The sequence below is a fragment of the Pseudonaja textilis genome, chromosome 1 (genome assembly GCF_049901715.1).
Source record: "Pseudonaja textilis isolate UNSWEBS1 chromosome 1, rPseTex1.2, whole genome shotgun sequence".
Taxonomy (NCBI): Eukaryota; Metazoa; Chordata; class Lepidosauria; order Squamata; family Elapidae; genus Pseudonaja; species Pseudonaja textilis.
In genome coordinates this window covers 177,235,712-177,248,746 of record NC_141990.1, presented here as the reverse complement: position 1 = coordinate 177,248,746, position 13,035 = coordinate 177,235,712, and the positions used below count along the sequence as shown (strand labels likewise).

Sequence of the window (13,035 nt, the reverse complement as noted above, 5' to 3'; positions counted from 1 at the left end):
TAAAAGCCTCCAATCCAGGAACACAATGTTGCCAGCCAATCAAGACAAAAAAAGCCACAAAATAGACAGAAGATATTAGAAACACCAATCAAGCAGAACATAGCAAACTCCAAGACCAATAAACACAGACCAAGACTCCCAACCAATCAGGATGAAGAAAAAACCATTCTGGCACAGCAGTAGGCTATCCCCAAATTTAAAACTGAAATGGCTGTGAAAGTCTGACTCCCAGACGAACACAATACAGAAGCCTGATGATGGCAGATGAGATTCTGTCAAAACGTTGCTACAACTTTAAAAGCACAACTATAATGACGTGGAAAAATACCTGAACAAAGCTGAATATCATACATGTAAGTACCCACGAAAACTTAAGAATATTTTCCCCCCACTTTCTCCTATTCCCAGTGAATGCAAATGACTATGTATGTATGTATGTATGTATGTATGTATATATGTATGTATGTATGTATATATATATATATATATATATATATATATATATGTGTGTGTGTGTGTGTGTGTGTGTGTGTGTGTGTGTATGTATATATGTGTGTGTGTATGTATGTATGTGTGTAGGGGTATGTATGAAAAATTATAAATTATGGTAAATTATTTTACAGAATGGTAAATTATTTTACAGAAGATTACTGGTGTGATGATTTAAAAAAGAAATATTCAAAAATAAAAAAAATTCAGGCAACTTTAAAAACATTACTACATAATGCCACACGTTGAAGCAATTAAAGAATAAAGATTTATCTGAATTTTGCAGTCTAATTTTCAGAATCCATTCTTGACTTTTGCCTGATTAAGGAAATACCCTCATTGCATCTTTTATGATTTATATCATATACATTTTTTACAAAATGAATCTGTTGGCAATCTGCTGATAAACTATCACTTTGTAATTGTTGGGATTTTAATCTTTGTATGCCATCCACAATCATTGTTGTGAAACAGATGGCCCTAGCAATTACTTAAATAAATCAGTCAATGGCACTTAGCACATGGAGTCCCTGCAGATTTTACTCCACTAGTTATTGCTGACTATAGGGGGCAGTGCTCATATCTGTTTCAAAGCCATTGAGCCACTGCTGTCCAAAGACATTTCCATGGTCACATGGCCAACATGAGGTCATGGAGTCTTGTTATCTTCCCACCAAAATGATACCTATTTATCTACTGCATTTGTATGCTTTCAAACTGCTAGCTGCAACGAGGATGGGAACTTACCCATCACTTGGTACTTGGGTGTCAAACCTAGCCTGCCAGCTTTCTTAGCATATGATATGCTCAAAATTTATATTTGGTCTTTTCTATAGAAATTCCAACATAAACTTCTCCCTGACTTTCCCTAGCAAGTAGCTTTGGGTTTTTTAAAAAATGTTGAACTGATAATTGCTGAATGTTATCAATAATTATTGTTGTCAATGATTATGAATCCTCAGTGTTATTATATAGTGCAACTTATCAATAGTTTCTCCTTCTCCCCAGCAGGTGGCAGCACTTTGAAAGCCAAACTGTAACCATGGTAACTGTAGGGTGACATTACAGCTGTTCATTCTATAACACATTTGAAATTAGAAATAGAAAGTGCTATATATGTAATATGTGCTCAGATTAACATCTGCAGAAAAACGTTAACTGTTCTAATGCCATGACATCTTGAGAAATATCAGTTCTACTCAGTAAACCACATCAGAAAATTAACTCTGCAGGAAGATTCAAACCACACCTTAATGAGATAAGCTGTAATAACAGAATACAGTCTACTGCAAATCTGTTTTTCTCTCTTATATCCTGTCAAACAAAGAGATACCTGCCTAAGTGTCTTTGAATTCTAACTTTAAAAAATGTTTCAGTCCTCCTGGTTGATATATTTCTTGCCAATTTCCCTCAAGGTCATTTCCCTGACTTTCTACACCAGATGACAAATCATCATGTGACTGAGGTCACGCTTATTTTCAATTTGCCTTAACCTCTTCTCTGAGAATCCTCTCCATTTATGCAATGGAATATTTTAACACACCTTATGTCTGCAAATTTTAATAAACTTTGCTCCAGAATTTATCTATATCTATTTATCTACCTGTATATATATTAAAAAGGTGAAATCTAACATTTGTATTCTGCTTCTAAATGATTGTTTCCATTCCAGCCAAAATCTCATCATCAAAAAGGGAGGGAGGAGTTTCAGCCAAAAAGAGAGGGAATAAAGTGTTGTAAGTATTACCTTCTTCAACCCAGTACCTCATAATATGCAATATTACACTTTTGAGCAATATTGGCTAATAGGCCCCAATTTTGCTCTTATCCTTTATAGGATATAGCGACTTTATAAGGACTTAAAATTTATGAAGACTTTAATCAGGAGACATTAACCAGTTGCTATAATAGTAATTTGACTCTGCAGTTGGATGGTGCAAGTGTCTTCTAGTATGTCTGTCTGCCTGCAGTTCTCCTGCTGGTCAATTCTGCTGGACTGACTGACTTTCTTGGTAGATTTCTTTCTAACAAGCTGGTGGGAGTCTTCTCTTTAGGCTTTTTTTTAAAAATAATGAGGACTTCGACCATCACTTTGCTCTGTCACAATTTTTCCCCAAGCTGATGCTCTCCAGAACATTTTGCAGTACAATTCCATTATCCCCAATCAGCTCACTTTTATGACTCAATAGCAGGAGTTAACCTGCAACTGAAAATTAGGGTTATGGAAGGCAGTCTGCAGGGAGAAAGTCTCAGGTGGCCTCTTAATGACTAATTTATCAGGGCATCAGCTTTCGTGGATTGTAGAAAAGCTGATGTCATAATAAATCTAAGTCTCCAAGGCGCCACAAGCTTTTCCAGAGCTTTCACAGCGATAAATAGGCACAATTACTTATCATGGTAATCAAGAAGGGAAAGGAATGCACAGCATCAGGGACAGCAGGGGTCAGGTATTTTCCTCGTCACCCCTGAAGCTCTTACTGGCCTTTCTCTGAAATACTTCTTCAGGTAATACTGTACTTTCCCCCCACTTTCTCCTATTCCCAGTGAATGCAAATGACTAGTGTCTACAAGGAGTATAAATCCTTCCATTCTCCACTATCCAGTTGGAGCTGAAGAAGCTTCTTGGATGAGAAGCAAAACATTTTTTAAAAAAAACAAAAAACAGAAAGTCCAGCTGCCTCTTGAAAAAAAGAACCTTTGGGACAACCCTGACCTGGATGACTGAGAATCTCCATAGACATATCCCCAGTGAAATGATGACCCAGAAAGTTTATCGTGTACCATTGTTCCTTGTTTTAGATTGAATGTAACTTTATCAGGTATTCCTTGCCACCTCTTCAGAGTATGCAATTAAATCAGTAACTCCCTAGCACTAGCCCTCTGACGGGATCAGTAGGAGCAAAGAGCAGACCCAAATTCGCGGGACGCTTCCCTTGGCTCCGCTCTCGCTCCCCCTCCCCTCGCTCAGCAGGCCCAGCTCCAAGTGCGCCACATCTTCCACTCTCTGGGATGGGCGAGGGGGAGGGAGGGGGGGGGAAGAAAAAAAATGCTTCTCTTAAAGAACATGCCGTATAGCCAATCGCCTTCGAAAGCGCCCGACGGTTACAGCCGCCACCGCCCAATGGGGTGGGTCTTGAGGCGGAGTCTGTGGGGTGTGAGAGCAAAGCGCGGTCGACTGGCGGCGGCTGAGGCACTTCCCTTCTTCGCCGCCGAAACTGTGAGAGCGCCGGGAAAGGCGGAGAAGACCAAAGGGCTATCATGATGCGGCTCCGCAGCCCTGCGCTGCTGAGGGACCTGCTATGGCTCAGCCAGACCGGCACCGGCGGGCTCAGCTGTTGCCGTCGCTCGGCGCTGAGGTGGCTCCATCCCGCTTGGCCCGGCGTGGCCGGTGGCCGCTTGCCTTTGCGGTTCATGCCCGGGGCTGCTGCCGCCGCCGCCGCCCGCTCCTTGTGCACCAAGTCCGAGGGCATCCTGGAGCAGGCTGGCAAGGGCCCTCCGGCCCAGCAACCGCCGGCACCCACGACGTCCGCCGAGATGCCCGCCTCGGCCCTCGGCCAGAACAGCCACAACGCAGCCGCAAGCAAGGAAGCAGGCAGCTTGGGGGAAAAGTGAGTGGCGGTAGCGAGGGGCGGGCCGGGGCCGTTGGCGGGACCGAGGGCCAGCCCATGGGAGACAGAAGGAAGGATGCTGCTCCGGCTGCCGGCTAGTAGTGGGCGCATGCCTGCTGGTGCTGGCGCTTCCTCCTCTTCACATGTGACAGGATGCTGCTGGGTAAATGACAGGACAGGGCTACCCCACATGCGGGGTGCATTTCCAGGAAGGCAGAGCTGAAGATGGGACTGGGAGGTTGCCACGACAACCCTCCCTGGCCACGCGGAGTGGGTGGGAGTTTCTTTGCCATCCCCTCCTTCCTTTGATGCGTTTTGTCCCAAAGGTGTGTTTTTTTCTCAAGAGGCAAGTGGACTTTCTGGTTTTCCTTTGAAGACGTTTCTTTTCTCATCCAAGAAGCTTCCTTCAGCTCTGACTGGATGGTGGGGAATGGAAGGATCTCCCAATCCAGTCACGGCTGAAGGAGCTTCAAAGGAAGACCCGAAAGTCTAGTTGCCTCCTGAAAAAAAGCAACTATGACCTGGATGATTGAGAATCTCCATATACTTTGATGCATCAATTTTCCTGGAGATTAAGGTCACCCAATAGAGATTTCATTCTCTATTCAGAGTAAAATTATATGCATGTGTGTGGGGGGGAACATGACTCAGTGGTGCTTTGGGCATCATTGCAGAAAAATGACAATTGGAAGGACCATCTGAGCACTGATTTGGGTGGGTTTTACTTAATCACTGGATAATTCCAGTTAATTTATTTCTTAAGTTACTGGGCAGTGAAATTAGAGTTTGGGAAAGTGTCAGCAATGCTTTAATCTTGCTAGCTTTCATTTTTAAAATTAAATGCTGCTATTTATGTGAGAATGTATATTCGAAATGTGACTTACTTAGAGATTTTATGTCTTTCAGTTAAGGGTCATAAACTGATCCATGAAACAGGCCTGTGAAAGGGTTCTACTATTTTCAGTTTTCACTTATTTCATTGAAAGTGTAGGTAGAAATTCTGCAGTTTATTAAATGAGTACAATTTCCTTTTTTGGTACATATTTATGAAGTGAGATCTGGGGAGGGGGGAAACATTTCTGCCATGCAGTGTGTAAAAGGGAATTCAAGAAATGTTCACCTAAAATACTATGTTGGTGGAGGTTTTTAGAATTTTCCTGCCCAGCATTTATATCTAAGAATTAAAATCTATGGTACAATTAAATAGTTGTGAAGGATTGTATCTGAAATATTGAATGTAGCTTTTAAAAATTTTCTAGTTGAATTACTCTTTTATTAACAATCTCATTTACAGAAGGTGAATAGTCATGTTAAAAGTGTTCAGAAGTTTTCAATTTTTCTTCCCAGGAAAGCAGTTTATTTCAGTCAATGTTTCTGAACAGAGAAATGTGCATTTTAATTATTTGTCCCTTCATATAAAACCACTGACAATTGACAACATGAATACTTGTGTATTGATCAGAATTGTTTTAGGTAATACAGTTTTAAATTTAAAAGCAAAATTGTTTTTACTACTTTCAGTGAATCTATTGAATTACGATTGTAGCTGCTATAGGTATTTTTTATGAGTCATCTTTAAAATGGTTTTCAGGCAAATCAATGAGCAATGTTATATCTGAGGGCAGTGGGGAAGAAGTTGTAGACTCAATTACTTCAGTGAAATTAATGATAGAAAATGATTTGCCTGCAGTTTTGGGAATATCATAAGGATTAAGGAATTATGGTCTTTGATTTGGTAATTAAAATCCTGGATATTCTAGTTCTTTATTCCATAATTCAAATATAAAACTAATAGAACCTTTACTTTTACTTTTTAATTGCTTATAAAATTAGATTGTTAGTTTCTGTTCAAGTGCTGTATCTCTTAAACATTTTAAACTTGTTAGTACCTTGCTGCTGCTAAAGCAGCCAGGCCATTCTGTTTAATACATTTCAGTTATATATATTGCTCAGCAAATCTTGTAAAGAAATTATATTCAAAACACAACTCATTAGTAATCAACTGATTGAGTAATCAACTGATTGAGAGTATTGTTTTATTGTTTGGTCCAAGCTTTCCAATAAAATATTTTCCCTCCTATTTTCAGATTTGGGTTATTCCACAATATCAGTTTTTCATGGCATTTTGGATGAAAGTATACCTAGTAAGCAATTAATGACCAGATGTGTTGGCCATTTTCGAGGCTGGCATTAGCCCTAAAATTTCAGAAGTGTTTTACCACTCAATCATAAGGCAACCTCATATTGTCAAAGAATATTCAATAGACCTTAGCATACCGATAGAGGAGAATATTTGTAGCTCAGGGTTGAAATGAGGAGTCCCTTACTTCTGCCAAACTAGCAGTTTGAAAGCATGTAAAAATGCAAGTAAAAAAATAGGGACCACTTTGGCAGGAAGGTAACAGCATTCCGTGCACCTTCAGCATTTAGTCATGCCGGCCAAATGACCACGGAGACATCTTCATATTTTTTTCTTTTAAATTTTTATTGGTTTTTAAGACAAATATAGACAAACAAAACATAAAAACATCAAGCCATCTTCCATATAACCATGGAGACATCTTCAGACAGCACTGGCTCTTCGGCTTTGTAACAGAGATGAGTGCCGCCCCCTAGAGCCGGAAATGACTAGCACATAAGTGTAAGGGGAACCTTTACCTTTAGGGCTCTCTGAGCTTGGTCATTTTCTTACAGACATTTCATTATCCAAATTAAGTAAGAATCAAAACCCAGATAAGCAGAGATTAACACCAAGATTAATGTTAGACCAACAATCAAGAAGCAAACAGTACCCCAAACAAGGAACTGTCAAACAAGCCAACAGTAAGCAGCCTAACCAAAGAGTCATCAAGACCACTTCCAGCAACACTGATAGGCCAAGCCATTAGAATGTAAAATGAGAATAAAACCCACTCTGTACTAGGAACAAATTTCATGGTCTTTTTTTTTTGGCTTTTGAAGAAAAAATGCAAGTAGTTTGGTGAAACACAAACACTGCACTCCAGCATAAGAACTTTATGCCATCTGTGAAACATGGTGCTGGTGTCATGGTTTGGGCCTGCTTTGCTGCCTTTGTCCCAGGGTGGCTTTGCCATCATCAGGGGAACTATGAATTCTAAATTGTCCCAGCCAATTTTACTAGAAAGTGTTAGGCTATTTGTCTGTGAGCGTATACTCAACAGAAAGTGGATCATGATGCAAGACGACAATACAAAATACACAAGTCGTACAACGAAGGAGTGATCAGTGCTTAAGAAGAAAGTTAATATTTTGAATTGGCCAAGTCAAACTCCTGACCTTATGCTATGAAAGTGTAGAAGGACTTGAAGTAGGCAGTTCATGTGAAGAAACAAACCAACATTCCTGAGTTAAGGTTGTTCAGTTAAAGGAACAGACTAAATTTCCTATGGACAGGCCTGATCAATCATTATTAAAATGTTTAGTTGTAGTTATTGCTGCCCAAGAGGGGGCACACCAGCAAAGATTATTTTTCTAACCTTTAAATGTAACTTTAAAACATTTTCTTCAATAAATAAATCAATATAATGTTTCTGACTCATTTGTTGGATAGGATTCTCTTTATCTAGTTTCAGAACTTGTATGGAAAGGACATTTTAGATTATATTTATGCAGAAATATTGAAAATTCAAAAGGGTTAACAATTTTTAAGCACTACTATATCTGTCTATTCTGAGTATCTAATAGATCAGAGGTCTCTAAACTTGGCAACTTTAAGATTTATGGACTTCAACTCCCAGAATTCTCCAGCCAGCTATGCTATGCTAGCTGGAAAATTCTGGGAGTTGAAGTCCACAAGTCTTAAAGTTGCCAAGTTTGGGGACACCTGTAATAGATAATAGCAATAGCACTCAAATTAATATACTGCTTTATAGTGCTTTACAGCCCTCTCAGAGCGGTTTATAGAGTCAGTATTTGACACCCCTACTGTATAACATAAGCTTTGCTAATGGCATGAAGAATATTCAGAATAACCATAATATCATCGGCAAATAAGGGTTATTTATATCCATTAATGTGTGTCACCTCACCTTAATATTTTTAGAGTCACTAATAGAAGAAAATCAGGAGGCAAGAGGTATAATTGTCAGGTCCCAATCTAAGTTGATAAATATAGAGATAAATCTACTGGGTGAAGATAAAAATTAGAAATCTAGTGAGCAAAAGTTGCCATAAAAAGTCCTAGTTTATGAAAACTATGTACTACTAGCTCTATACAGCAGATGAAGCTAGGCAGAATCACATCTGATACCTGTACAATTAACAGAAGGCCCCTTCAAAGCTATGTGCTTTCCCCACTTCTCCCAATATACCAATGACTGCAACTCAATCAATCCCTCTGTTAAAATACTTAAGTTTGCAGATGACACAACAGTGATTGGTCTCATTCGAGACAACAATGAATTTGCATACAGACAGGAGGTTGTACAACTTGCCTCGTGGTATGACCGGAACAATCTGGAACTGAACACACTCAAAACCATAGAAATAGTGGTAGACTTTAGGAGAAACCCTCCCATACTACCATTTCTTACAATACTAGATAACACAGTATCAACAGTAGAGACCTTTAAATTTCTAAGTTCTATCATATCACAAGACCTAAAATGGACACCTAACATCAAAAAGTCATAAAAAAGCACAACAAAGAATGTTCTTTCTGCACCAACTCAAAAAGCTCAAATTGCCCAAGGAGCTGCTGATACAGTTCTATAGAGGAATTATGGAGTCTGTCATCTGCATCTCTATAACTGTCTGGTTTGGTTCTGCAACCAAACAAGATAGACACAGACTTCAACAAATAATTAGAGTTGCAGAAACAAACAATTACTACCAACCTGCCTTTCATCGAGGATCTGTATATTGCACGAGTCCAAAGTGGGCTGTTAAAATATTTAGAGACCCCTCTGTTTCAATTCCTACCATCAAAATGACGCTATAGAGTACTGCACACCAGAACAACCAGACACAAGGACAGTTTTTTCCTGAACACCATCACTCTGCTAAACAAATAATTCCCTCAACACTGTCAAACTATTTACTAAGTCTGCATTACTATTACTATTAATCCACCCATCCTTCCTTTCACCCATCTCCTCCCACTTATGACTATGACTGTAACCTTGTTGCTTGCCCAGTGATTTTAATTGACTGTTTCCTAGTATGATATGATTTATGACTATTATTAAGTGTTGTACCTTGTGATTCTTGACTCTTGATGAATGTATCTTTTCTTTTTATGTACATTGAGAGCATATGCACCAAGACAAATTCCTTGTGTGTCCAATCACACTTTGCCAATAAAGAGTTCTGTTCTATACCCGTGCTTCGCTATGAAACTATGTGATCAGGCTTAGTTTTTTGGGAGGAAGATACAGGGAAAATTGTGCCTCTGCCTACCAGCATCCATCAGTGTTCATCTGGCTAGCGTCCTGTCAGTGTGTGAGAGAGTTGAGGGCTGTTTGGAAACTGAAACATGGAAACTGAAACAGTATTTGCAGTGTGAGCAAGGAGGAGACAGCAAGGAGTTTGGGCGTGCCTAAGCTAGACTAAAACTGGTTGCTGCTGTGAAACTAAAACTGAAACTCCTGTGATTGTGTTTTGCATTTGGAACAGATTTCTTTTCAGGTGAAAAGGAGCTATAGAACTCCTTAGCATCAGAGCATATTAATAATAATATATGAAATACTAATGCTCTTAGTGAGCACCTAGAAGACAAGAAGAATATATGTGCCAAATTTCAAGTTTGTAGGCTTTACAGTTCTGGAGATTTTGTGATGATGCGTGAATGGTATTTCACTTTTATATATATGATTTGACTGGGATTTTTAATCAACTTTTTAACATTCTTAAATATAATATTGAATGTCACTAATTCAGTATTCAGCAGTTCAGTTCTTAGGTCACAGAAAAAGTTGTTTCTTGCAACCTTATATCAGACTGTAATTTTTACAACTTGTTGCACATTTGTCTATTTTTAAAAACCTGAAAAAGCTACATAGAGACTATTATAAGTACTGTGCCTTCTTGTAGGCAAAATATTTTTCAAAGGCTACTTTCCCAGGGTTAAAGATGCCTGGAACCGTAATAAGCTTACTAAAGAGTAAGTTCACATAGAGAAAAAAGGGTGAATATAGGTTTAAACTGAAAGAAGCTAAATGTCCAAAAAGTGCTCAGTCTAATTGTGCTAAGGTTAAAAGAAAACTATAACTGTTTTGAATGTCTAATTAGGCTAGGGTTATTGCTCTCCACTTTGCCCTTTCCAACCCTGGGAAGAATTATATAGAATAGAAATGCCCCTATATTAGCATTGATTATTAGAGAAAAAGTAAGGTCTATATATATCATGATTTTGAATCTGTAGTATTTTCAGTTTGATAGCTTTCTTAAAAGTTGTAAAAATGGCATATGATACTGGACTTCAATAATTTAATATACCCATCCATATAGATACGTGCCTGTGAAGGGTTGCTGCTTGATTTTAATCTGTAAGTATCCATTATTTCAAATTTAAAATCAACTTGCAATGAAAAGACTTCCTGAATGTATTATTCCTTATAGTTTAACAAAACCTTCTGCCACTAAGCAGTTTGAAATAAGTTAATTTTTAAATTATTTCTGGTCAGTTGCCCATGTACTGTACTTTAAGTGGTTCAGTTTGTAAAGTAAAATGAAGGTCTTCTAAGCTCTTAATTCTGGTTACAGGAAAAGTAAAATGCTTTATCAAATGTAAGAGCTGGAGCATTTATTATTTTAAAATTACCATGGATTCCATATACGTCAGTCTTTAAAGTTTCAAATTTACTGTTGTTTGGAAATAGACTGTCGTTTCAATATTCATTCAAAGTTAGTTAATTGTTGTTACTGGGAAAGCAATACATTGCAATTAATGCAATTTTTTTATCCACTCTATTGGAGCTTGGAGGAGTGGTAGAAGAAGGAGTCTTTAGCTCTTCTTGTCCATCTGGGGTAATCCATCTCCCCCGCCCCACTCCATTTTCTCGAGAGAATCACTTGCCTTGAGATGATTTAGAGAGAGAGCCATCCTCTTCATTTTATGAGGCAGATAGCTAAAATATTACATAAATGTTATTTAAAGTCACCTGTAAGTGTTTTCAGAATAAATAATTTACTATTCAGCTATTTATATGAGTAACTCCATCCACCGAATCAGAGTGGGATAAAGAAAGCAAGTAACTAGATTGCCATGAAAGCTGGAAGTTGCCTACTTGTCCCAAAGGTGCTTTTTCAAGAGGCAACTGGACTTTCTGGTTTTCTTTGAAGACGTTTCATTTCTCACCCAAGAAGATGAGGAAGCTACTTAGATGAGAAGTGAAAAGTCATCAAAGAAATGACTCAGAAAGTCCAGTTGCCTCTTGAAAAAGCAAAGGGGACAACCGTGACCTGGATTACTGAGAATCTCTATAGACACTTCCCCTATTTCTTTGAGTAGTTGGTTCTATTGTCAAAGTCCTCTTGTTAGGGTTGCTTCCCCCTCCAAAACAATGGTTGCAATCTGCCTTCTTGTGTCTTAAATCCTTTTTCCTATGCTGTGCAATGAAAGAATGCTGTAGGAAAGAACGCTGCAATGAAAGAATGCTACAGTATCTTCTGTATCCTCCCACACCCAGTTGCCTTTTGTCAAGGCTAAATATTCCCAGCTTCTTTAATCCGTCTTTGTAGGACTTTGTTTCTAGCCCCCTAATAATCTTTGTTGTCTTCTTCTAACTCCTCCTTAAGGTGTTGTGCCCACACAGTGTTTAAGTTGGGGACTAGTCAAACCAGAATAAAGTATAATGATTAATTCTGCAGTTTTTAACTTGTATGTTTGTAGGTGTGTCTAAACTAGCATTTACCTTTTTACAATCACATCACACTGCCAAGTTTATAAACAAATATTAATCTGAGTACTTTTCACAAGTACTGTGACTGTCCTATATTTCTCATCTTATACCTGTGTATTTCTTTTTGTTACTAAATGAAAAACTTGGAATGCGTATTCATTAAATTTAATTCAGCTGGTTTCTCTGACTTGTCAAGATTATTTTGAATGTTGTTTCTGCCTTCTAATACATTCAGTTTCTTATCTAGTTTTGTGCTGTATGGTAAATTTGATAAGCATTCCCCTATGTGTAAGAAAAATATTAAAGAATATTGATACTACTCTCCAATGCACAAAAAAAACTACTGGTGAGCATTTTTGAGTATGATCTGAACCAGCTGCAAATTGACTGAGCTATCATTCTATTAAGCTGACAGATAAATGGCATTTTTATTGAAGTACAGATATACTACTCTATAGTACATTATCCACGTGTTAAGAAAATTAGCTAGTCAAACATTGAAACAAGATTTGTCAGATAAGATTCATGATGACTCCTTTTATTTATTTATATGCTCTATTGATAATGATCTGCTCTAGAGTCTTCCCAAATACTGTTTGGATTAGGGGTCACCAGGCCACAGCCCACTACCAGGCCGTGGCCTAGTTGCAATTGGGCTGCACGAGCAGCGTGCCAGCATGCATATGTGCAACTCAACTTGCATGAATGGCAGGCTGGTGTGTGTGCACACGCACACACAGCTGAACTTGCACAAATTGAACTGCATGTGTGTGCAGGCCAGTCCGCTGTTCGTGTGAATTGAACTGCATGTGTGTATGTGCCGGCCCAAGTGCATCCATGCGCGTGCCGGCCTGCTGCTCGCACGTACCTGTTCCTCTCTTCCCCACACCAGTGTGCCAAGCTGCAAAGGTTAGACTGCTGGTTTAGATGACGGCTGACTGACAACTAGTTTGCTGTATTTTCCTTTTTCCCGAGAGCATTTTATTTGCATTTAAAATGCATTCGTCAAGAATTGTGTTTTAGATGTACAGATATTTCTATTACAATGATTTTGGAGGGGAAATGAATTTTGAAAT

The 13,035-nt window shown here is 38.7% G+C and overlaps 1 protein-coding gene across 2 annotated transcripts in view; it reads left to right on the top strand.

Annotated features, from left to right (window-relative positions):
* The first annotated feature begins 3,610 nt into the window (after nt 1-3,610).
* The window catches only part of GLS (glutaminase), a 75,091-nt gene continuing 65,666 nt past the window's right edge, over nt 3,611-13,035 (top strand). For both annotated transcript variants that reach the window (XM_026696889.2, XM_026696890.2), the window contains exon 1: nt 3,611-4,097. In XM_026696889.2, coding sequence (XP_026552674.1) covers nt 3,748-4,097 — 350 coding nt within the window. In that variant the 5' untranslated portion in view covers nt 3,611-3,747. The remainder of the gene's footprint in view (nt 4,098-13,035) is intronic.